Source organism: Phragmites australis, chromosome 24 (genome assembly GCF_958298935.1).
Source record: "Phragmites australis chromosome 24, lpPhrAust1.1, whole genome shotgun sequence".
NCBI classification, from domain to species: Eukaryota; Viridiplantae; Streptophyta; class Magnoliopsida; order Poales; family Poaceae; genus Phragmites; species Phragmites australis.
In genome coordinates, this window is record NC_084944.1 from 8,885,855 (window position 1) to 8,912,931 (window position 27,077).

The window sequence follows — 27,077 nt, forward strand, 5'->3', positions numbered from 1 at the left end:
GCCAGCTTGCTGCGGTCACTAGCAGCACACATCATGTGGTCTTGTTGCTCGATGTTGAATCCCTTAGAGGTACGTCCAATTTATTTCCATCACTTTCAGTCCCGTGGGCAAGTCTCTTCCATTTGAGGATTGAGCTGATGCATTCTTTTTTCCTAGTGCATGCAGTGAGGTTATGCCTGGATTGGCATTGGTTTGGTCTCCAATTCCATTGTAAATTTATCACGTGGATCCTTCTTTTCTCCTCTTTTGTTCATTTGAGGAAATCAATTATGGAAAATGTGGAGTCGTGTACAAATGCAGTTGGTATCCTAGATTTAATTATTCCCGGTAATGGATAATTATGTGTTTATCTATTAATTCGTGTGTTTCTTAGGAAACCGAGTGGCAAAATTGAATGGGTAAGAACATGCAGAGTCACTTCCATGATCGTGTTCTGCTTGCTTGAATAGTGTGATGATAAAATACTCTTATGTTTTGTTCATATATTTACAAGAATTGAGATAATATATTATGGTGTCCTCCATTTCACCTCAGTTGCTACAGAGACGATTTGGTGCTTCGGTGCCGCAAGAATCACATGTGCAACTCCAACATGTAAATTTGTATCATGGTTATTTACCGTCAGTGCATACTTTTACAATCGAAATTGATACCATGATGATGCAAGATATTGTAGTTGCTTTTCTGATCATGACCATATTAACATCTAATGATGCAATCGAGCCTACATCAATCTTTATGATGAGCTGAACACTCGGTGCCACGATGTCTCCCTCGAGTCAGCTGACCAGCTGGTAGCCACACGCTCACAAGACAAATGGGCAGCAAAGATCATTTCAGAGTGTTAGTTCTTATTTCATTGTGTTGGTTAATATTTTTGTCTAAAAAAATAATGGGTTTTACTTGGTTGCATCATGCAACTTGCACGCCGGGTCAAAGAGGAAAGAACAAATTAGAACCTTCGCTCATGATCTTGGAGCAAAAAAGCATCAAACCTTCTCTGTGATTTGATCGTAGTTTCAAGTCAATATACTCTTCAGTAAATAACATCTTAGTCAGGCAACCTTTGGCAATTAATAGCTTTGTCAGGACTATATCTCGTGTATATACTAGTACTATACTTGTCAAGTTGCAGAATATGTTGAGCTTGAGTTACACTCATCTTGTTCATTGCTTAAGCGAACTTATGTTGGTGTAGAATTTCTGGGCAAATATCTAGAACAAGAGTCGATAATTTGTATACATGAATATCTAAGTAACATTAGAGTTTCTCGTTTTATTTCATGATAAATTGTTAATTATTAAGCTGTGAGATACTTATAATAGGGAATCACTACTATATCTATTGATGGAAGTAATAGTTTTTGTATATGTTTGATGTCATCTTACGCAATTTTATTTCCATTGCAACGCAGGAACACTAAACTAATTTTGTATAATTTGAGCCTAGTTGTTGTAACATCCGCTACTAAAACTTCAATTTTGATGAGTTTGCGCCTCCATATCTTTGGGTTAGAAGTTACTACCAAGTTTGAGTTTGACCATGTTAGAAGAAAATACAAATGGAAATTGTGCAAAGCTGTCTCTATTTTTCTTAAGGGAAAGTCTACTGTTAGGACCATTGTATTTGTAAAAACATTAGTTTGTTGTTGGACTGAGATTTAACCGATGGATCATATAAAACTAACTTATGTTTAACGAAAGAGTAACTTATGTTGGACTGGTCTACATTCACCATTCAGCAAAGCTCCCATCATCATAACAAATAGGAAAAATCTATTTTTCGTCCCTCAATTATTGTTGCGATTTAATTTTGGTCCCCCAACTCTAATCCTAGAAATCTTTTGTCCCCCAACATTTAGAACCGTCCGGCATTCGACCTATTTTAGAGTGGTTTTGCACACGTGATCTGACCATGCTGACTTAGCCTCTCTCATATTGGGGTCCACTTGTCAATCTCTTCTTCTCTTCACTCTCCATCCAAACAGGGATGGATCTGTCGTATCCCGAGCTCCTCCTACTCGGTGTTCTCCAAGACGGATCTAGCATTGCGCAGCCTTCTCCTGGCTGCATCTGGCGTCGCCTCCACTAACGCGTGGTCGGGGCCTCATCAGCTTTGCCTTGGGCCGATGCCACCTCTCCCCGCTGCCCTATCATCTCTTAGTCAGATCCACTTGCGGCACCATCTCCTACCACTATCGGTCGAGACGATGCGACCGGATCCGCTACCGACATCGCCTCTTCCTGCCGCTGGGCTGCTGTACAACGCAGCGGAGGTGGTGGTCGAAGTGGGGGGAGCTGCTCCCTCAAGCCGACACCTCCTCACTAAGGTCCGCCGTGGGCACCTCCTCGACGACAAAAATGGTCCAGTGGTCTCCTACGAGTTCCACGAGCTCCTTCGGGAAATCCATGGAGTTCAGGATTTCATCGCTGCTTGGCAAACCGTAATACGTCGATGATGCCATGAGTTGTTGTGTGATCCATGGCCATGTCGCCCTCACACGGGACGACACTGTCGAGGACTCGACGAACCTCTCCGTTGCTCTCGCCATGCCACCGCACATCTTTGCCCTCACCATGCCACCGCACGTCTCCGCCCTCACCATGCCGACGAGCATCCTCCCTAAGCCTAACGACCACCTCGAGCCAACACCCGTCAACCATTCGATGGAGTGCCTCGTCACTCCACAAGTAGCTCGTGTCGTGGACTTGTCGTAGCTGCAGCCTCTACCACGCACAGATCAAGGGATGGCCAAAGTGGCGACTTACCTCTCCTTCTCGGCGCCGTAGTTGTGTGCTAGGAGGGTGAGGTAGATGAGGGCGGCCACGTCGGCGATTGACTGATCGGCTTCTTCACATCTTGTGTCTGCGCACACCAGTCCACGGTGGTTCGTCTCAACATGCCGCTAGGTCCCTTCGTGACACATGGTGCATGTCCCGTCCATGAGCAAGGTGTCAAAGAGGACCGGGAAGGAGGCGGCGTTGAAGAGCACCACCACAAACGGGTCACACGCCACGAAGGAACAAGACATACCTCTTCACTGGCACCTTCATGCCCTCCACTGACCTCAATGGCGGCTATCGCGTGCTCTCCTACCTCGACCCCGCTGAGCCCAACCACGTGCTGCTCAAGACACTCCTCTTCTACCTCCTCTCCCATTGTTGCTAGCACATGATCCCTAAGTTCCACGACGTGTACGACGACCTCTTCGACCTCATGGAGAATGAGTTCACCAGGGTTGGCAAGGCCGACTTCAGCCACTACAATGACGTCGTTGCCTTCTCCTTCCTCTGTCAGTCACTCTTGGGTCGCGACCACAGCGACGCGCCTAAGCTGACCACCAAGTGGGTGCTCTTCCAGCTCAGCTTGCTGCTCAACCTTGGCTTGCGCAAACTCGTCGAGGACTCCCTGCTCCACTCATTTTGGCTCCCGCCAGTAGATCCATCCCCGTTTGTACGGAGAGGGGGGAGAAGAAGAAGAGGTTGACAGGTAGGCCCCAATGTGAGAGAGGCTGAGTCAGCATGATCAGGCCACACGGGATGTAAGCCAGCAGCGCTACATGTGCAAAACCACTCTAAAACAGATCGAGGGACGAGTTTCAGACTGTTTTAAATGTGGAGGGATGAAAAAAATTAATATTATAGTTGAGGAACGAAAATTAACCTGCAACGATAGTTGAGGAAAAAAATAAACTTTTTCCTAACAAATACGTTTCCTAGCACGGAACCCACACCAGGTGGGACACCGTGCGTACGTAATCGCATTCAGTAAGCTCTCCACGGCCATCTCCCCCTAACAAATACGTTTCCGAAGGCGTATTCATCGAGCCAATCCGTGCCCTTTTTCCAGCCAGCAACACGCAAGCCGCGTGGGTTTGGAGACTTCCGGAACGACCGGACTCCTCAAAGCCACCACGGCCCACCCTCTTCCCTCTCTACTCTCAATGACGATCCGGCTCCACATGTGCCCGGGGCCCTCTGTCAGTCACACTCGCGCGTCCTCACTCGGCTTCTTCCCCAGCCAAGTGCCCAACCCCGCACCCGTCGTCCTCCTCCCATCTCGCCGCGCCATGGCTCTCCACCGCCATCTCCCCCTCCTCCTCGCCGCCGTCCTAGCGCTCCGCCTCGCCGCTGGGGTGGTCTCCGCGGCGTCGAGCCCCGCTGCGGGCGCCTTCGACCCCTCCCGCGTGGTCCAGCTCTCTTGGCGCCCCAGGTGGCGATCTGATCTCCCGCACCCCTCTCCCCTCCTCCTTCCCCAAAACTCTGGGTCGCACGCGACTCTGACCTGACGATCGTTTGGTTCCGCGTGTTGGGCAGGGCGTTCCTGCACAAGGGGTTCCTCTCGGACGCGGAGTGCGACCACCTGATCGTGCTGGTGAGTGAGTGCGGGCGGCTGCCGCTCGATCTGATTGGATACTGGGTGAATTCGCTTGTGATGGTTTGGTGCGGTTGATTGATTCGGTGCGTGGTTTTTTAAGGCCAAGGACAAGCTGGAGAAGTCGATGGTGGCGGACAACGAGTCCGGGAAGAGCGTCCAGAGCGAGGTGCGCACCAGCTCCGGCATGTTCCTCGAGAAGAAGCAGGCGAGCATCCCACACTGGATAATTTGTCTTTGCTATTGACGATCATCTTGGAGGTTGGATTAGTTAGAAGCTGGAAATGGATTCGGCACTTGTGTATGAAATAGTGGAAGGGAATACTTGTGCATCTGCATTCATGGTGATCTCAACATTGAAAGTGAAATTAGCTAGATTGCTACGTAATAGAATGCAACTATATGTAGGGGACTATAGCTCTTGTGTGCATATTTGGTGAAAATATATTTTTCCTGTGCGGATTTGGTTATACTCTTGCTAACATCACTAAATGTGCTTGTTCGTTATGGTAGTAGAGAACCAAAAAAGGACAGACACTACATCTGAATAGTGCATTAGCGCATAACGCTAGTGTGCTATATGCCTATATCTATGAATTTGACCTTAAATTTGGCATGTCTTCTCAACATGGCATGGCATTGTACTGCATTGCATCTAGGTGTTCTTTTTTTCTTTTTAGATTTTTGGAACAGTGCATCATGCACCTCTCACGATTTTCTCAAATGAGGTGCTGTACCCTTTCTGGCCTCAAGCAATTTCCTTCTTTTTCATTCACTTCCCACTTCTCTGTGTTAATTTGAGCATTTGCTTTTTTTTTTTTTTTGTTGGATCTGTGAAATGTATGACAAAAACTTGAATTTAATTGGATGGTGGAGGACCTTAGGTATATTTGTTATATATCTTCCAAATCATGGCTTCAGTTGGAATGATCCTGCTCAAAATTTAGCATTTCTGTTTAATGAAAATGGTTTCTGTTAGGGGTGTTCCTTTACTATATATTTGGGTCAGGGTGATTGAATTTTGATTTATGTCATCTTTGCTGTTTTCAATTTGGTTTGCCAATTTCTCTGCACTAGACAACATGAGTAAGAACGCCATGTTTTGCTTGTACACTGTTTGAAATGGTGTAATGTTCTATTGTGGTTTGTCTGAAGCACCCTTTCTCTGTCCTTCCATTTTATATGTGTTTTGCACATTAGCTTTATATTGTTCTGGTTTATTGTCTTAATTATCCTTAAAGTTCTGCTTCTGTTAGTGTAGGACTTTAGTTGTGCTCTCTCACGTCCTGCATACATGCACAGTGCACCATGGTTTGTCATGTTTTGCAGCTTTTGTTGGTAATTTTTATATGTATGTATTGTTATCTTATTGAATAGATTTTTTTGAGCTATTGCTGAATCATGTTCCCTGAATGGGCTTCAGTGTCTAAATTCTATTCATTCTGAATCCTCCTACCTTGATCATTTAGGTGTTAGGACTTGCCAGTTGAACCTGATCTATTCTGTCAGGTTCAGATATCAGACACATGCACAAGCATGCAGGCACACAATCTTCCTTTCTTGAACAAGGACTTCATTATAAGTTTAGGTGTACTTGCTTGCTTTCAGATCAGTTTGACCAATAAGACATGTTTCTTGTTAGCATGTGTTCACATTTGAGGTGCCATGGCACATGTGGGATTAGTAAAACAGTATACAAGCCCTATCTGGCAACTGGCAACAGTTACCTCTGTACAGACTACAAAATGTAACATCAGTATATTAACTAAGCTATTCAATTGGCAGGACGAAGTAGTAACGAGAATAGAGGAAAGGATATCTGCTTGGACATTTCTTCCACCGGGTACCTTATAGGCTTAAATTAAATTATTCAAACCCTTCTGGGTTTTCGTTTTCTTCCTTTTAATTGTCAATAATTGTATTGTTATTGTTCTGGGTTGCTCAGAGAATGGTGAATCCATTCAAATATTACACTACCAGAATGGTGAGAAGTATGAGCCACACTATGACTACTTCCATGACAAAAATAATCAAGCCCTTGGGGGCCATCGCATTGCCACTGTGCTCATGTACCTATCTAATGTTGAGAAGGGTGGAGAGACCATCTTCCCCAATGCAGAGGTAATTTCTTGTCCTTTATTGTTTTACTATCTTAAGAACTTCCCTTGCAATAACTCAGATATTCCACAGGGGAAGATAACACAACACAAGGATGAGACGTCGTCTGAGTGTGCGAGAAATGGATATGCAGGTATAGTGAATACATCTGATAGAACTTAAGTTATTATCTTGACAGTTCTTACCTAATGCAGTATCCATGATCCTCTTCTTGATAATATCTTACTAGAGTCTAGTTCATCAACAGGCTTTTTTAACTTTGCATATCTTGCTTGTACCTTCCACTATGACTGTTTACTTGGATGTTTAACTGTTGGTTGCTCTCTGCAGTTAAACCTGTAAAGGGTGATGCCCTGCTGTTCTTCAGTCTCCACCCTGATGGAACAACAGACCCTGACAGCTTACACGGGAGCTGCCCCGTTATCGAAGGCCAGAAGTGGTCTGCCACTAAATGGATCCATGTGAGGTCGTTTGACCTCCCTCTCAAGCAGGTGGGTTCATCTGACGGATGCGAGGATGACAACGTCCTCTGTCCCCAGTGGGCAGCGGTGGGGGAGTGCGCCAAGAACCCTAACTACATGGTGGGGACCAAGGAAGCACCTGGCTTCTGCAGGAAGAGTTGCAAAGTATGCACAGAGTAAGCTATCAATCCACTGTCTGATAGGTGACATGGCATGTTACATAGTTGTTCCATTCACAGGGTGTATAATAGTAAGAGCTACCTTATCACCTATATATGCCCGGAAATTACAGCTTGAACTCTTTATGTTCTGTTCAAACTTGCGGCCGATTACCCTTTTTAGTTGAGCAATCTAATCAATGACGACGGAGTGAGCAATCGTGTTTCCTTCAGTTTGTGTGATAACTTGTGTTGTCGGAAAGGATACCATCTTCGTTTGGTGAAACAGGAAGAAGGGGTCTATGGAGTATATCAATGATGTTTGGTGTCCATTTACTTGTTGAGCTGTTCGTTTCCCTACTGAAAAATTCAAGAATTTTATGGCCTATGGGTGTGAACCAATCTACCAATTATGGGTGTGAACCAATCTACCAAACGAAATAACTTTACATTATGTTCTTTGCTGTTGGCTGCAGAGATGCACGTTGCTGACACGCACGAGAATAGTTCCTGTCCCCTCATTTTAGTTTAACTCGTGTGATCTTGCATTCAACTCCCAGCTGGTACATTTTCATACAAGAGAAACAATCGAAACAAATAGAAAATTACTTACCATTGCCATGCATGCATCATCACAATGAATTACTCACAAGCAAAGACACGTTACAATCCATTTGTTTTCTAGCAACCATGAGCTTTCTTCAAGGCGGTCGGCGACGGTGGCTTGGCGGCGACGACACCGTCGTTGCCCGCGAGTGCCCGGTACTTGTCCTTCCTGGTGAGGCTGGTGCACTCGTACGAGAGCGTGGCGGCGATGAGCCTCTGGATGTAGTTGGCCACCTCGTGGCTGGTCTTGCCACCGGCGCAGGTGAGCTCCGGCGGGAGCTTGCTGAGGAACGTGACGACGTAGGCCGGGCTCGGGTTCATGAAGAAGTAGAAGGGGTCCATCCCCTTCCACCCCCTCGCTGTCGTGCCGTGGAACATGCTCATCCGGTTCTCCATCGCCACCGGCACCACCTCGTCCGTGAGCTCCGCGAACAGCGCCGAGAACCGCAGCAGGAACGGCTCCCGGCACGTCGTCCCCTCGGGGCAGATCACGAGGTCGCCCTCCGCCAGGAGCTCCCTGATCATGGCCGCGTCCGTGGCGCGGTCCCGCGTGAGCCGCACCGTCCTGATCGGCGACAGGAACTCGGAGAGCCGCGACAGCGAGTAGGTCACCGCCGCCACGGGCCGGCCGAGCGCGGCGGAGAGGAAGATCGGGTCCAGCAGCGTCCGGTGCGAGCACGTGAACAGCACGCCGCGGCGGCCCGAGGCGCGCTCGGCGCGCGGCGGCGGCGGCGCGCCGCGGACAAGGACGCGCACGCCGAGCGCCCAGAACGCGTAGTACACGAGCGGCATGGGCAGCAGCGCGCCGGCGGCGATGCGGAGGCAGGCGAGCGCGAAGCCGACGGGGAACCAGAGCACGACGAGCAGCGCGACGAGCGGCGTCGGGCGGCGCACGAGGCGGCCGTCGTGGAAGATGACGGGGCGCGGCAGCTGGTCCATGCCCAGGGGCTCCACCGGCGCCCGCGGTACGATGTAGGCCTCCTGTGCCATGCCATGCAATGCATAGCCCCCACACGCGCGTTAATGCCCATGCCCAATCAAGAGGACATGGTCTCAACATTAAAAACCACATTACTCGTAGTACCAGTACATTAAAGAGGTGTACAGCTCGAATGCCATCAGCTAGCATCACCTACAATCCTACATTTAGTATGATCTGATGAACATGTATCATGCGAGAATTTCAAACAATTATCTGTTCGTGCCAAACTCTTGCGAAACTTATATGAAATTTCAGTATTCCAAACAGGACGAAGTACAGAATGGTAACGACTAGTTATTAGACTCCTAGATGCATCGTTCTTACTATTTGAAGGCCCTAATTGGGAAGGAAAAAAAAGGACTCTAGAGTTCAAAGGGAAATTTGTCTAGACACGGGACAAGCTCGCTGGCATGTAAAATTCCAGGACAGGCAGGGACAGCGGTAGCAGCACTTCATCACTCTTTTGACCCCAGCTAGTAAATATGGTTAGTTAGATGCACCTAAAAGGTTCTACTACTGTATTGCTAATTTGGATAGTCGTAACCCGAAGTAATAAAGCTGCTGGTAATAGGCTAAGCCAGCAAGATTTGACACATTGCAAGGCTGGCGTTAGTGGCGGCTCATCCTCTTCCCTCTCTTCTCCTTATTCTTTTTTTTCCAGAATCGAGGCCTACAGTCGCACAGGGACTGTATGAGTGCCGGAGGGGCAGCGCCGGGGCTCGAACCCAGATCACTCCCCCGACGGCGGCCTCCAGAGCCACTCGGCTCGGCTGCCACCATTTCTCCTTATTCCTCTTATTCTCCCCTTCTATTTCCTTCATCCTCCTCCTCATCCATAGCAAATATATATATATATATATATATATTATAGAGAGCTCACGAAAACTTCTATTAACTTACGACTAAGTTAGACTAGTGTATGGTTCTCTAAAACCATACATGTTCAATTTTGTTTGCCACAAGTTAGACGAATAACCAAATTTATAAAACATCGCAATCTTAGCTTGCGAACAAAACCAAAGGCCCTAGCCTACCGGCCAAAGTGGCGTGTAATGTAATCAGCGCCTGCCCGGTAGTTAAATTACCAACCAATCCATTAATGTGTGTAGGTTGGGCAGCATATATGCCGTGCCGGGTCCTTAACCAACAAACACTCTTTACCGGGCAAAGATGTGAGCCAACCAGTCATTCTCTACTATTTGTGCTGTGTGTAGTTTTTTTGTTTTTGTTTTTTGTTTTTTTGGGTACTGGTAGTTGTGACTGTACTAGGAGCTGAATTACAGTATCCTTTTCTGGCCTGGGGTCATATGCAAGATGTGAGCAACCAACCAACCTTGGGTGCTCTACTAGGAGCAAATGGAGGCTGGAATTAGCAATACAACTAGAGAAACTAACCTACATACAACTTGATTAAGCAAGTCTGATAGCTCGTCTAGATATGGCGATTGAGATCCAAATCCTCAATGTGTAGTATAAGTTTAAACTACATTCTAAAAAATTCTATAGCGGTTTCCTATCAAACGAGCTCTAAAACTCCAGTTCTGGTTGTGATAGAGCTATGCTGCAGACCGGAGTGGTAAATCCTCGAAACTCTTTACTACTAGCTCGTAGAGGGTCACGTAAGTGGTAACAAATGAATTGGCTCGCATGTGCTGGTCGCCGATCAAATGACTAGTATATTTTTTTTATCTGAAATTTTGAAGGAATTTTGACTCCCTCTTTTATTTTCTTTTACAGTAATTTTTTGTTTTCCTTGTGCCAGCCACGGTGTTATCTTGAATTTATTGTTATCTTGAATTTATTGCACATGCGAAAACCATCCCTGGCTGCAAACACATGCGCGACGCAATGCAACTTGGTACCACCAACATTCACTTCACTGCCAATTAATCTTGGCAACTTGATTTGACAACCCTTGTACACAATTATCGCACAAAATATGGCTATGTTCGCCGAGCACGTTTCTTAGGGGAAATTCTGAAGAATGTCCGTTTGGAACAAAGGAATTTCACGAAAACTTTAGGAAACAGTTTGGTTTTTCTATAGGAAGGATGAAAATTTTCGGCGTTTCAGACAGGGTCATATTCTATTTGTTGCAAGATTCTTGCGACATTCGTGCATTCCAAATATTTCTATGGACGGAGTATAAATATATAAGAGATGAACCATGATGCTTGCATGCATGTTGCGGTTGGTAACAGTGGAATTGATTACCATGATGCATGTATAGAACATGGCATTAATTTTTGGTTAAGTGCTTACGGTGCAGTACGGTGCTACGGGTAATTCGAAGAATAACTGCAGTAATTACTGTACTAACCTTGCAGATGCTCATGAACGGGTAGTCGGATCGGCTGTCCCCGAGGCCGACGTCGGGCGCGTTGCCTTCGCCGGCGAACATCTCCCGGAGCACCTCGGCCTTACGGCGCCCCACGAGCACACCCCGGCGCGCGTCCACCATGCCCGTGGCGCGCCCGCGCCACGTGGCGAGCTCGGTGCCCGCGATGGCGTCGGCGCCGAGGCACTCCCTGAGGAACGGCTCGGCCATGACCCGCGGCGTGGCCGTGAGCACCACGCGCCTGCGGGCGCACGCCGAGAACACCCGCCACGCCCCCGGGTGCAGGTCGGCGGCGTAGAACCGCGGCAGCACGGCGCGCGCCGCGGACTCGATGTCGGAGACGCGCGCCCACGCCGTGGCCGCGAACACCAGCACGCGCGTCGCCGCGGACTCCGACACCAGGACGTGCAGTGCGGCGGCAACGGGCGCCAGGAGCAGGAGCAGCAGCAGCCGCGGGACGCCGCCGGCCTCGAACGCCACCAGCGCGTAGTAAGGGAACGCGCTGCGGGACCGGAGCAGCGTGCCGTCCAGGTCCGCCGCCACGGCGTGCGCCCCGCGGCCCGACGAGTCGCACTTGTCCGCCGTCGGGAACGGCTCCACCCCGGCCGCCGCCGCCTCCACGTCCATCGCGCTCGCCCTGCCCTGAGCTCTCGCCGCGCACTCTGCCTGCTCCCGTGTGCGAGCTCGAGCTCTCTGGCTATGAGTGAGCTTGCGAGCGCGGGCGTATATATACTGCGCGCGCGGCCGCGAGGGCGGGGTGGCGCGCCCGTGCCCGCGTTTGTGGCGAGGTGGAATGCAGTTAGTTGTTGGAGCGGTAGGGGTGGGCGTTAACACTAGGACGGATGCACGGGGCTGCTGCTAACCTCAGTCCTAATCGTGATTAGCCTTAAGCACCCAGAGTCTGCTTGATTAACGATGGAGGTCTAAACAATTTTAAGAGAGACGGGGCATTTCTCCGTCAATTATGTAAAATTTGGTCAAAACTTGCTCCATTATATATATATATATATACGCACACTATGTGTCTAAGCTCGACATTAGTTATTGATATATCTAGCCAACACAACGAATCATTTTTCTTCTGGCACCAATCTAGCTTGCCATTTTTCTCCCTGCAGGCCAATCAGCTCTCTCTCATTCTTTTTTAAAATAATTTTTCTTCTAAACCGTAAATCTAATGGACAAAACACTTGAAGCATCTTACTTAAAAAAGTATGCTTAACAAAATTAGATATATCATGGATATATTTTGATAAAATTTGAAATAACTACAATCATATAATGATTGTAACTACCTGTTACAACTATAAACATAAAACATTTACAACTATATGCATAGTGAGATTCAAACTTATCTATCCAGACTGATTGATTGTAACTACTTGTGATCATATTATAATCGACAACGTTGTAACTATATTATTTAGCATGTTATAACTAGAGTGTATATCATATTGTAGCTAGTCCACACTCGACAATTGTAGGGAAAATAACCATATTAGGCTATGATTATAATTTTTGGTGATTAATGACAATATATTCAATGAGACTAATATGTTTATCAAGAATATATGTTAGTAGGTCTCATAGATACAATATATGAAGAAGTCACCGTAGCTGGGAAAAAGTTGGACTGAATTGGAGAAGTCATAGGAAGATTTGTCTCACCGAATAGTCTGGTGCTCTAGGTGCTGAACTCATCGGAGCATATTTAAAAAATAGGAGGGAGGCCTGAAGACCTCACCGAAAGGTTCAGTGATCAAAGAAGATACACACTGGAGTATTTTATCCAGAGAAGGTTACAACCATTGAAGTTAAAGATCAAGGCACTAGATGATCCGGTGATCAATGTGTTGCACACACCGAATAATGAACAATGCAAATGAAGAAATTCAACACACCGGAATGTCTGGTGTATGTGTTGTATACACCGGAGGCTTAACACCAGACTAATTTACACAAGGTGTCAAGTGTTGAAGAACGAAGTTCATAGTACCAGATGGTTCGGTGATGGATGCTATGTACACTGGAGTGTTATTTTCAGAGAGGGTCGCATTGGCTCGGTTGGCTGAAGTCAACTCACCGGATAGTCCTTTGATGAAGTGATGTGCACCGGATGCTTTCACCGGAGAAATTTACACAGAAGAAGGAAAAACTTGGATGGCTCAGGATAACTCACCGGATAGTTCAGTGATAAAGATGAAGTATACACCGGAGTGTCTAGTGTTCACATAGGCTTGAGAGAGGGTTCCAATAGCTAGTTTGTGAGAGTGTACTCACTGGATGATCCGGTGTTAGTATTATTGTTCTCACCGGATCATCCAGTGTTAACAACTTTTTTGAGTCGTTAGGTTAACAGCTAGTGCGTAGGGTTGAGGCTATAAATACCCCTCCACTCAGTCATTTGAGGTAGCTGGATTCCAAAGAAATTCATGTACACCTGAGAAAACATCCAAGCTACTAAAGTATTTAAAGTGATCATTCAAGGCGATTAAGCATACCATTAGAGAGTGATTAGTGTTTATAGGCCTAAAGAGTGTGTTGCTAGGTGATTGCTGCCTAGAGATTGGATCAAAGAGTGATCCAAGCTTATACTTCTTGGTATGTCAACACCTTGGAGTCTTGGTGACTCGTCGGCAAACTTGTTGACTCTCCGACTTGGTGTGGAGCGGCGGAAAGACATGTGTATGGTGACAAAGAGACCTTTGTTTTGGTGGCTCAAGCTCCAAAGTGATCATGGTAGCAAAGAACCGGAAGAGAGGCTTGTGGTGAGGCATTGGCTTGGTGGCTTTATGGCTCATCTGGGTTTAGACATTATCTTTGTGACTTGGTGGCTCAATAGCTGTGACCACGTGCTGACCGGGAGTATTTCCTTGGTGGAGCTCCAACGTGGATTAGGGGTGGCATTCATGCCATCGATACTACAAGAAAAATCATTGTCCTGAGATTGCTCTCTCTACCTTATTTACGTTTTCATATTTACATTCTTGCAATTTACCTTCTTAGATAGGTTGCAAGCACTTTGATCGGTAGAGTAGACATACTAGATAAACCTAGAGCATATCTGGATAGAATTTGATATAGATTTATCTTGTGTTATTTTCAGAGCCAAAATAGTTTTAAGTGTCCTAATTCACCCTCCTCTTAGGACATCACCAATCCCTTCAATTGGCATCAGAGTTAGGACTCACATCTAGCTCTAAAATTTGTGTTAGAGCTTCACACCTTTTAGAAGGTTTTATTAATTAAAGTGACATTTGAGCTTTAGTCTTATTGTGATTGGTTAGGCTTTGCTGCCTAGTGAGTTGTGACGTTCGGGGTTAGGATGGATTCTAATAGTGCTCCACTTTTCGATGGCACAAAATTCTCCCAGTGGAAAATTCTAATGACTTGTTATTTATAATCTTGAGGGTTGGATGTTTAGAGAGTCACCGAGGATGGAATGAGATATCGCATCACCAACAAGGAGAGGCAATTAGATGCATTAGCCAAGAGTATCATTTTATCATCTATATGTGTTGATGCATTTAATAGTGTTTATTTTCTCACTAATACACATGATATTTGGATTAGTCTTATTGAAATACATGAAGGCACAAATGATGTGCGCAATGAGAAATATCATGTGCTTGTTACTAAGTTCAATAGCATCAAGCAACTACCCCATAAAAGTGCTAATAATATGAATTCTCGTTTGAACATTCTTGTTAATGAGATCAATGGGTTATATTTGACGCCAATTAAAGATGATCAAGTGGTGAGAAAATTACTTCAAGCTCTTCTTCCGAAGTACAAACTGATAATCTCCATCATCGACGACAACAATGACATCAAGAAAATGACTTCAAGTCAAGTGCTCGGTAAGATCATCGCTCATGAGATGACAATAAACATAGAGGTAAAAGCTTCTTCCTTATCCGATACCAAGAACTTTACTCTCACAACCAGCAAGCTCAATGCCAATACATGAAGGTGAGGATGATGAGATAAGAGTAAGAGTCAAGCTCAAGTAAAAATGATGGAGATAAAGATGAAGAGAGCTATGAAGAAGATGAGCAAAGCACCTCAAGCGATGAAAAGATGGATCCTGAAGTCGCCAAGCTCATCTCATAAGTGGAGAAGAACATCAAGAAGATCAATACCAAGATTGATCACCCAATCTCCATAAAGGACTTGGTCAAAACAATTGATCATATCAAGAAGGAGAAGAAGAACAAGATTAAAAAGATGGAGCCAAAGGGAAGAGCCAATGCACTTGTTAGCATAGGAAGATGAGTGAGTGATGATGAAGATTCAAGCTCAAATGATGAGAGCATAACTATCCATTCCTCAAAGAGAAGCTCTTCCTCAAAGTCATCATTGCGTAAGTCATCACACAAGTATCTTACAACTAAAGGTATGAATAGCAATATAAGTGATGATGAATCCGATAAGGATTCTCCCTCTTATGATGAACTACTTCATTTGATCAGTGAGCAACAAAGTGCTCTTAAGAAATAATAAAAAGAACTTAAAAAATTCAATGCACTTAATGGAATTCATGCTATATTTGTTTCTAATTATAAAATTATTGAGCAAATTTAATTTCCTAAACAAGGAGCATGATAAGCTTAAGGCCAAATTTGAGTGCATTGAGTCTAAAACTAAGGTCCCTTTGAAGCAATCTACCTCTCTATTTAATTTTAATTCTAAGATAGATACTTCTACTTCTTGTGATGATTTAATTGCTTTATGTAGCTCACCATTTTGCAATGAGATTTATGTTGAGAATGTTGTTGTAGAATCATCTAACAACCTCATTACACAAGAGAATGATGAGCTTAAGCAAGAAGTGGAGAAGCTCAAGAAAGACTTGGCAAGTTTAAAGGATAAATGACATATCCAACTCCTCAAAGATAATTATGCTTTCATGATAAAGAAGCTTGCGGAGGGGTCTACCATTACATACTTCAAATAGTATCAAGAAGGCCATAAGTACTTCTAATGCAAATAAGTGAAGAAATAGACTAAGGAGAAGAAGAAGATGACGGAGCTCTGAAATAAGACCTTCAACCTCTACACCAAACTTAACTACAAAAACAAGATAAAAAGCAACCACTTCAAGCTCAAGAAGAAGAACAATGATAAAGTGGTTGTGCAAATAGTTGGAAAAAAGGATTGGGAGTGGAACCAACCTATTTGGGTGTCTAAGGAAGTCATCACCAACATAAAGGGGTCCAATCGGTTTGGATTCCAAAGAAGACTTGAAGTATAAGTTGGCTCAGGAATTTAGAGGTTTGACTTATAAAATGAAGTGAAGATTCAAGAAAAAAAAACCAAGTATACAAGATGGACGCATTGATAAACATCATGATCATCACATACCCAAATCTACATCCAAAGGTAAAAGAGTTAAGTGTAGCTAGATTCTTGTTCATGCGTTTTGTTTTGCGTCTAGATCATTTGCATTGTCTTGGATTGCATATACCTATTTCAATTTATTGCAATAACTAGTATAAGTCTTTCATATGATAGGTTACTTGTGTTTTCTCTCGAACCAATAAGCAACCCATATGGTTTATTAGTTGTAGGTTCTTTAAATGGCTCTAGTTTTATAATTTTGTATTGTTTATGTGTCATGATCCAATCTATAGGATAATTCCCCATTGTTATCAATAACAAGTGCATATATATCTCACAAGTATTCAACACTTGTATACACACATTTAGGGGAGTATATTCTATAGGTTGTGATTTTGAGACTAACATATGTTCCAAGTTGTATCTCGTGTAGTCTCATGGAGCAATCAACATGTCCTCGGAGGTATGCAATACTTAAATGCTTCAATTGGTATCATTGTTAAATCTTTATTCATTTAAGATACCTCCATGCATCATATATTTTAAACTTCCTATATTGACATATTGTCGATTTGTGCATATGTTTCTTTCTTATCATATTTATGCACACATATAGATGGAGTTTAGACTATATTATGTGAATTTCATAAATTATGATCCATATGCTTTCATAGCCTACAATTAATATTATTCATTTGTAGTGATACCTATATAATTGGTATCCTCTTATTGGATCATGATTTGTGAAGCTCTCTCCCATGTGCTCTAATTTTTTTTTCTTGAATTCAACATATGTTTATAGCCTTTTTTAGGAGATTATTGACAAATGGGAAGAATTTTAATGACCAAAGTAAAATGCAAGTTTGCAAGATGAACAATATAGAAGAGATTGTAGCAACTAACAAGATGTCTAGGAACACTAAAGTCGACAAAGGGGGAGAAGAAAATAGTTAGGCGTCTAGATTGATAAAAGAGAAGCTCTTGCATAGGCCGTTAAAGGAAGATAGTGGCAATGGAGAAAGGGAGAGCCAGAATAAAGGGAACTAAGTGGTAAGAACATGCATCCAAGCAATGTGGTAATACTTTGTGCTCGCTTATGATCTTTACATTTGGTATCATTTATTATTTGCCACTTCCTTGACTGTGTTGTCATCAATCACCAAAAAAGGGAGATTGTAGCGAAAATAACCTTATTAGATAATAATTATGATTTTGGTGATTAATGATAACATAGTCATTGGGACTAATATGTTTGTCAAGAATATATGTTAGTAGGTCTTATGGATGCAATACATAAAAAAGTCACCGCAGTCGGGACAAAGTTGGACTGAATTGGAGAAGTCACAAGAAGATTTGTTTCACCGAATGGTCCGGTACTCTAGATGTTGAACTCACCGGAGTAAATTTGACAAAGGGGAGAGAGGCATGAAGACCTCACCGAAAGGTCCGGTGATCAGAGAAGATACACACCAGATTATTTTGTCTAGAGAAGGTTGCAGTCATTGAAGTTGAAGATCAAAGCACCGAATGGTCTGGTGATCAATGCGTTACACACACCGGATAATGAACAGTGCAAATAGACAGAATGATTTCAACACACCGGAAGGTCCGTGTATGTGTTATACACACCGGAGGCTTAACACCGGACTAATTTACACAGGGTGCAAAGTGTTGAAGAACGAAGTTCAGGGCACCGGATGGTTTGGTGATGGATGCTGTGTACACCAGTGTATTATTTTTAGAGATGGTTGTATTGGCTCGGTTGGCTGAAGTCAACTCACCGGGTAGTCCGGTGATGAAGTGATGTGCACCGGATGCTTTAATTGGAGCAATTTACACAGAGAAGAAGGAAAGGCTCAGAACTCACCGGATAGTCCGGTAATGGAGATGAAGTATATACCAGAGTGTCTGGTGTTCACAGAGGCTTGAGTGGGGTTTCCAACGGCTAGTTTGTGAGAGTGTACTCACTGGATGATCCGGTGTTAGTACTATTATTCTCATCAGATCATCCAGTGTTAACAACTTTTCTGAGCAGTTGGGTTAACGGGTAGTGCGCAGGGTCGAGGCTATAAATACCCCTCCACTCAGTCATTTGAGGTAGCTGGAGTCTAGAGAAGTTCATGTGCACATGAGAAGACATTCAATCCACAAAAGTGCTTAAAGTGATCATTCCAGGTGATTAAGCACATAATTAGAGAGTGATTAATGCTTACAGGTCTAGAGAGTGTGTTGCTAGGTGATTGCTGCCTAGAGATTGAATCAAGGAGTGATCCAAGCTTATACCTCTTGGTGACTCGCCGACAAGCTTGTTAACTCTCTGACTTGGTGTGAAGCGGCGATAAGACACATATACGGTGACGCAGAGACCCTTGCCTTGATGGCTCAAGCTCCGAAGTGATCACAACGGTAATGAACCGGAAGAGTGGCTTGTGGTGAGACCTTGCCTTGGTGGCTTGGTGGCTCATCCGAGTTTAGACCTTGTCTTTGTGACTTGGTGGCTCAATAGCCGTGATCGGGTGCCGCCGGGAGCATATCCTTAGTAGAGCTCCATTGTGGATTAGGGGTGACATTCATGCCATCGATACCATGGGAAGAATCCTTGTGTTGAGTTTTCTCTCTCTACCTTATTTACGTTTCTGTATTTACCTTCTTGCAATTTATCTTCTTAGATATGTTGCAAGTATTTTGGTCGGAAGAGTAGACACACTAGATAAACCTAAAGCACATCTTGATAGAATTTGATATAAGTTTATCTTGTGTTGTTTTTGGAGCTGGGATAGTTCTAAGTGTCCTAATTCACCCTCCCCTCTTAGGACATCACCGATCCCTTCAACAATACATGTTGTAACTATGTTGTCTACCATATTGTAACTAGAGTGTTCACCATGTTATAACTAGAGTGTCTACCATGTTGTAACTAATACTTGCTTGACAATGTTGCGATCATATTGCAATAGGCAATGATGTAACTAGAATATCTACCATATTGTAACTAGTCCACACTCGACTACCATGTTACAATTAGAGTGTTTACCATATCGTAACTAGAGTGTCTACCGTGTTGTAACTGGTACACACTCAATAAACTTTGAAATGATTACAACTATATAGTGATTATAACTACCCATTGCAACTATAGGCATAGAGCAGTTACAACTATATGTGTAATGAGATTGCAACTTACCTATCCAAATTGACCGATTGTAACTAATTGCGACCATATTGCAATCGACAATGTTATAATTGTATTATTCAGCATGTTGTAACTAGAGTGTATACCATATTGTAGCTAGTCCACACTCGACAATACATGTTGTAACTAGAGTGTTCACCATGTTATAACTAGAGTGTCTATTATGTTATAACTAATACTCACTCGACAATGTTGCGACTATATTATTCAGCATGTTATAACTATATTATTCAGCATGTTGTAACTAGAATGTATATCATATTGTAACTAGTCCACACTCGACTTCCATGTTGCAACTAGAGTATTTACCATGCTGTAACTAGAGTGTCTACCGTGTTGTAACTAGTACTCACTCGATAATTGCATTATTGTAACTAGAGTGTCTAATATGTTGTAACTATATTGTCATAACTAGAGTGTCTACCATATTATAACTATATTGTTCAGCATGTTGTAACTTGACTTTCTCTAAATCATAATTACAACCCAAGTTGTAACTGGAGTATAGCACAAAGCGAAGCTGGATGTCTACTATATTGCAACTGTATAATGATCCTAAAAATTCATTAAAATATAGCCTTCATAGATCTCATTTTGTTAAGCGTATTTTTTTTCAACAATATGCTTTAAACGGATCAAAAATCAGATATGTAGTTCTAGAGATATTTCATTTTAACGATTCGAATCAACAAAGAAACTCCACATGCATGCTTTGGTGGATGGGTTTAGATGTGTACATGACATCAACGGATTGGCTCTCTTGATTTGTTAACTCACGAAAAACTCAGCTGGGATGTGCACAGGAAGATACTAGCTCGATTGGTCGTAGTGGTGCAGTGCAAGTCTATTCTGTGCCTAGGCGTAGAATAGACTTGCGTTGCACCACTACCCAGCCTGGTGTCCATGCTCCAGTGGCCGCTGGACCTCGGCCTGCCCAGCTTCGCCGCCCTGCTCCCCTCTCCGTGCGTGTCCTACCTCCACTGGTGGTGGCAGCAATGGCCATGTCCTGAGCAGTTAGGGGTTGTGGTGCCACGGTGGCCCAAGATCGTCCCGGATGTCCTGCTCCTCTTGGATGCCGCGCTCTAGGGTGTCATCATCGCCGTCGAGTCCATCACACTCGTCTTCGTGATGTGTTGCTTCTTCCTCTTCTGCGGCTGCACCCTATGAAGCTGGCAGCTACGCTAATGCTGCTAGTATGTATGATTATTTTGTATGATTTGTTTGTTTCACTACGTACTTGGTAAATTAGCTATGCAAGCTAGGTTGTTGTCTTGGTAGCGGTAACTATGGTGCTTTGTGATAATTCTTAATCACTAGAATCAATGACATGAACTGTGTGCCAGTATAAGAGTGAGTATTCTACAACTAGAGACATTGTATTGTACAATTTGTAACTAGTTGTAACTAATCTATCTTGTGGATCGTAACTATACTGCTTTTGGGATCCTAACTGGGGGTGTGCGTAGAGATGAATAAGTTCAATTACATGACAAAATAGTACATAAATATATAATTATGAATATATATATATATATTGTATATATATTATATGCCTAGGCTCAACTCTAGTTACTGTTGTGTCACCTCTAGTTACAATCTAAAATTGTAGAGTTACAATTCGCAAGACGAGGAGCTACAACCAGATATAAATAAAAAAATTTGAGTTGCAATTGCGTTATAGATGAACGTAACTCATAACGAATTCCTTTGCCTAATGATGTAAAACCTAAGGAACACGATTGCAATCGTAGTACAATCTAAAATGTAACTCGTTAGCTTCTCATATTGTAATTATGTACTTGCAGACGTGCGGTTGCAACTGCTCTACATAGCGGATTGTAACTGACAGTTGATTAAGTTGTAACTAGAGGGTGGCGCAACAGTAAACTATAGTGCACCTAGACGCAGAATAGACTCACCGTATATACACATACGGTGAGTCTATTCTATGTCTAGGTGCAATTGCAATCACCTTTGCGCCACCCCAAATTACGACTAAGAAAATAGTCAGTTACGATAGCATATATAGTTGAGTTACGATCACATGACAAAAAATATATAATTACTACTAAATTAGATACCAAATTATGACCACATATATTTGTAGTAACTTACATATCTTGTGGATCACAACTATACTGTTTTTAGGATCGTAATTAGGGATGTGCGCCGAGATGAACAAGTTATGATCACAGGATAAAAGTACATAATTATGACTAAAGAAGGTACCGAGTTATGACCATATATATTTATAGTAACTGACATATCTTATGGATCGTAACTATACTGTTTTTGGGATCGTAACTAGTGGTAAGCACAAAGGTGAACTACGATGCGCCTAGACTAGACACATAATATATATATATATATATATATATATATATATAATGTGTGTATGTATATATATGTGTACGATGACGTTATTCTACACCCAAGGTGTGTAAAATAACTATTCTACACTCGGTCCCCTCTATATATCAACCTCCCCTGGGGCGCCTTGCTCAACCCCCTGCAACACCCCGCTCTGTCACCCCTCTAGTCGCCCAGAATGCCTCCCCCGTGGTGCCCCCCTCCCGCTGTCGTCACGTGTCTGCATAGCGTGCTCCCTCGCCTACCGTGCTATGCGGTATGTGTACCGACTTCATCGGCTTCGTTACCGCCATTCACTAATTCTACGTGATCCCATCCCTCCTGCTACTTCCTCTTTCTCCTCAGAGCAGATCGGATCAGACGGTTTTTACGTATGACCACCAAATTGTTGTGTTGGCTAGCTTTGCTTGATCCTTCCTTTCTGAGTTAGATCTTGAGATGAAACACTGCATACAACTAAATTGCTACTAAATAGTACTGAATGAAACTGAATTGTTGTATTGTGCTCACGATGACTGACCCCCCAGGCTACGGAAATGCTACTGAATGCTATTGAATTGTACTGAATGATATTGAATGCTACTGAATGTTACTGATACTAAAGTTTAATTAGTGAGTGCTAAATACTGAATGTTAATTAGTGAGTACTAAATAGTTAATACTATTGAATTCTACTAAATGCTACCAAATTTTTAATACTGAATGCTACTTAATATCACCTACTATGATTTGAATTATTAAAAAACTACTGACAACTACTGATATTACTAAATAAGTTACTGATACTACTGGTAACTACTGACACAAACCTACTGAACAATTTACTATAACTTAAACTACTAAATAAAAATTGCTGACACTCCTGATACTACTAGCAACTACTGATAATTACTAACATTACTGAACCTACCGAACATATACAGACATAATTACTGAATAAAACTGCTGATGAATATTAAAGCATCTGAATCATAAAAAAAATTATTGAAGAATTAATGAATGATAACTACTGTGCAGCGGTTGAGCGAGCTGGGTGCATATGGGGATGCATGGCGAGGCACCAGCAGGTGAGCGAGTGGGTAGCCACGTGGCGCACACGGGTAGGTAGCACGTGTGTGCAGGACGCGCATGGGCTAGGTGGTCAGCACGGCTGGTCGGGCGGGCTTGTGGCTAGCTTGAGCTGGGCTGAGCCGGTGTGCAGAATAGTTATTCGACACTCCAAGTGTAAAATAGCACATGTATGTGTATATATACACATCAATTGATATGCATATATGTATGTATGTATGTATTTGGATTTGGTGTCACGTATCAATTGATGCGCAAGCAGTAACGATATATGTCTATCGCTCAGTTAACTTGTACTTATTCAAGGAGCTTCTTCGACCTGAGTTTCAGACCTTAGACCTAGCTAATTCCTATCAAGCTCGAGATTTTATTTTAGTACATATATCGTCGTACGTGGATCCACGTAGAACACATGGTAGGAGTATTGTAATACCTAGGTGCCGAATCGGTCGGCACGATGATGTGGCACGACAAGTCACTGAATGGGTGTAATTAACCCAAACAGCACAATTAATCCGTTTTAAAAGATGGTGAAGAACCACATGCATAATAAATGGGCTGCCGTTTACGTGTAAGCTTCATCAACGGTACATGGGTTTCGTGTGCAAAACATCCCCTAGATTTCTCTATAAATAATGGGCTACAGTTGAGCGAGAAAAAGCTACAAAACATCCCCTAGATTTCTCTATAAACATCTTTGGTACCTCCAGCTTTTCATGGCAGCACGCGCCATATCCATCGCACCCTTGGATTATATGATCAGCCACCAGTAGTGTTATACTCCTAACATACATCCTGCTGCGGCTGCATTGCTTGAATTACTTACAAACTGTTTGATGAAAAAGAACCATATCCGACCAAATTAAACATCTTTCCAGTTTCCAGACAAATCGAGTTACGACATATATTTTTCTATCTTTTCACCGATGACTCCGTCCTGCGTGGGTCGAGCAGGGTATGGTCCTCTATGTATTAGTTGGTAGAGCACTTGTAAGAAGTTTCTTGTGTGCATACCTTAATTTCTCCTTCATGGCTGTGTCGAATTCACTCGATGTCGGTAGGAAATACTCCATCCGATTGTAAATATAGATCGTTTTAGATTTGTGCATATGTATTAAAAAAATAGATCAAATGATCTTGTTGCTCTTCATTTATTCTGCATTAGAAAAGATAACTTATTCATTTGTGAGAGTGGTATTATTTATTAAACAAGGGCAAGACGAGAACAAAAGAGAAAAAAATGCTTAGAAGTTCGAAAATGACTTATATTTAGAGAATAGTTGAGGAGACTAAAATGACCTACATTTATAAATAGAGGGAGTAGCTCTAGACTGGCCCATACAGAATTTTGCTCGACAGTAGCTTCAAAAATGATCTGGTAATATTTGAGGCTTCAGAAAGTTACTGTATATATCTTCTCTGCAGAATTTGAAGCCATCACCATCACCAATATGGCACCCCCTTCAGAAAGTTACTGTATTTATGGCTGTTGTAGCTACAACTACAACAGCCATAATACACAATGACCGGATCATCGGAGATGATGGGCGCATGCGGCTCTAATGAAGAACCTAGAATTTATTGAGCTTCTCTCCATAAACCCCCATTTCCTTTGTTTGAAACGGTAGGTCTGTAAATTAACCTTTGTCGATCTTATTCCCATTGTTCATTGCTTTGGACGAGAGCCGCTGAAGTATGTACATCTTAAAAATTAGTATATACATCTTAGAAGAAAAAAACCACTTATAAAAATATATATATTTTAGAAAATAATATATACATATCAGAAAGTAGTATAAACATATAAGGATTTTTCATTCGGCGATTTTTTGGTTTCAGAATGAGTGTTTTCCTGTTTTGTAATAGAGATACTGTGATCGCCAGTTTTTCTATTTTATAATGTGTGATTTTCTATTTTGTATTAAGGATTTTACTGTTTTCAGTTTTTCTGTTTTATAACATGTGATTTCTGGTTTTGTAAAAAGGATTTTCTGATTGTGGATTGATTCGATGATATTAGATTAGCCGTTATTAAATACGTATTTAAGACACAACGCGTGAAATAGTATAACTATATATCATTAAGTTGTCGTTGCACTTGTCCTTGTCAAGCAATTAACGGGGGCATGGGGCTCGACGGCTATAGCCATGGTTTGTCTCATATGCTTTGCTGGTCAATTAGCGGTTGGACCATGTTGATGTGGCATTGTTGGTTATACTAGTTGTGTGTGTTATATGAGCCTGTGTATTGTATTGGAGGTTGGTAGGATCTTAACCTTCGTTTGGTGCTAGCTTGGCATTGATTCCATGATCTTGTTCTTGCAAGTATGGGCTAATAGTTAGTTGATTAAACAAGGCCACCTAATTGATTAAAATGAGGTTTATTGTTGTTTAATGGGGGCAAGAAATTAACTTCAAGAGAGGGGGAAAGAAGGGTAGAGAGGAGATGAGAACATTGTGAGTACGGTTTGGTCCATGTGTTAGTTCCCAATTATACTATATATTACTTTGTGTGATGGATCCGTCACGTCGTTAACGGAATTTTAGATAATACGATCTAGGCCCGTGTTTGAGATATAGAAATTAATAATTTTTTCGTGCCCCCAGGGGGATAGTCTATTATTTCTCGCCAAATTCATATGATCCTATCATATTCCCGTGAAAATTGCCGCGTTTCGAACGTCGATCGTCTCCTCCTGATAATTGCAAGTCGGTAACAGTAGCATCATGAGGGATGTAGTGATCATTCTCCTGTGGCCTAATTAGTGAGCGGTGTCGACCTTAATGGTGCTAAATTAATTACTCATTGTTATCAAGAATGGACTCTTGGCACCGTCCCATGGTATCTCCAGTTCATACGAACAGTGCCGAGCATATATATATATTTATAGTAATTCCTCTGGTTACAAATTTTTAAAACTTTGAGTAACAATAGTTTCAAAATACCTTAAAATTATATGTGTAGAATTGTCTTGAAAAATATTTTCATAATATCACAAATTAAATTAATTTTAAAAATATATTCTAATAGAAAATAGTAATCAAAATTATACATTAAATGCTATGTCTTACATGAACGACATGGCCTGTAAGATGGAGTTAATGATGAATCAGCGAAGCGACTCTACTGAAAACTGCCGCTCCTTTGATAAGTACCCCCTCGGTACACAGGCACTGTAGATATCGGCTTGCAGACATGCACCAATCCTGAGCGACAGCTCATGACTGCTCGCTTCTCCGCTGGAATACACACGACAATGCTTTCAACGATGAATCTGTTAGTGCCGTACATGCCATTCGGTGATGATCCGGATCATCTCACGAATCACCAGGGTTTAAATCATTAGATGAGAAACACGGTCCAGCACAAGAGGAGCGTAACTAGTCAGTAGCTGTGCTGCACGATGCCACCGAAAAAGATGCAAACAAATGCGCAGGTCAACGGAAGGAGAAGCATTGAGACGGTTCTTTCGATGGTTTGGCGGGAACGGCCATGCCGGTGGTTCAACTCCCGGTCTAGATCAGGGCACACCAACTCAGGTGACGCCGGCAATTCGGACAGACTCCATTCCATTCCCTTCTCCTCTGCTCTTCTGCCAATCCCATCCATTCCATCTGATTCCGATCCGCCAGCCGTTACCACCCACCACCAGGCCGGGTTTGGTGGTCGGCCGGCCGGCTGGTTCCGGTCAGGCGTCAGCCATCCCCAATTGAATTCCCCTCCCCCCCCCCCCCCCCCACGCGGGATCATTCTCTGTCGATGGAGTACATGCACATTCCCTAGGAGCACTGCTCATGGAATGGGACCTGGTGCTGCCGCCTCTGCGGATTTCAATTTCTTTTACCCGTGAAAAGACAAAAATTCGTGAAAATTCGTTGAAATTTCAATCATTTTTCGTCCTCTACTGTATGGGTTGAAAGAAAATTTCGAAATTAGATGTTTCGTCTTCCTCCAAAATTCATTAAATTTTGACGAAATTTAAATCCCTTACAGTATGGAACTAGTATCTTATTACAGATTCAGAGTTGAGAGAATCAGAGACCACAAAACAAAAAGAACAGGCAGAT

General features: G+C 43.0%; 2 protein-coding genes across 3 annotated transcripts; one reads left to right on the plus strand and one right to left on the minus strand.

Moving 5' to 3' along the window:
• Positions 1–3,837: 3,837 nt before the first annotated feature.
• LOC133907082 (probable prolyl 4-hydroxylase 6) lies at positions 3,838–7,345 on the plus strand. Of its 2 annotated transcripts, XM_062349092.1 has the most exons (7): positions 3,840–4,213; positions 4,318–4,375; positions 4,479–4,583; positions 6,161–6,218; positions 6,321–6,496; positions 6,566–6,626; positions 6,824–7,345. In XM_062349092.1, exons 1-7 carry the CDS (start codon positions 3,945–3,947, stop codon positions 7,132–7,134), a joined length of 1,038 nt encoding a protein of 345 aa, XP_062205076.1. In that variant the 5' UTR covers positions 3,840–3,944; the 3' UTR covers positions 7,135–7,345. The 2 variants fall into 2 exon arrangements, with proteins under 2 accessions (XP_062205075.1, XP_062205076.1); XM_062349091.1 differs by having other exon boundaries at positions 3,838–4,213; positions 6,321–6,626.
• Positions 7,346–7,633: 288 nt separating this feature from the next.
• LOC133907081 (glycerol-3-phosphate acyltransferase RAM2-like) lies at positions 7,634–11,820 on the minus strand. The gene is made up of 2 exons (XM_062349090.1): positions 11,021–11,820; positions 7,634–8,699 (listed from the first exon to the last, which is right to left on the minus strand). The coding sequence occupies exons 1-2, from the start codon at positions 11,663–11,665 to the stop codon at positions 7,794–7,796; spliced, it is 1,551 nt and encodes a 516-aa protein (XP_062205074.1). The 5' UTR covers positions 11,666–11,820; the 3' UTR covers positions 7,634–7,793.
• Between the last annotated feature and the right edge of the window lie 15,257 nt (positions 11,821–27,077).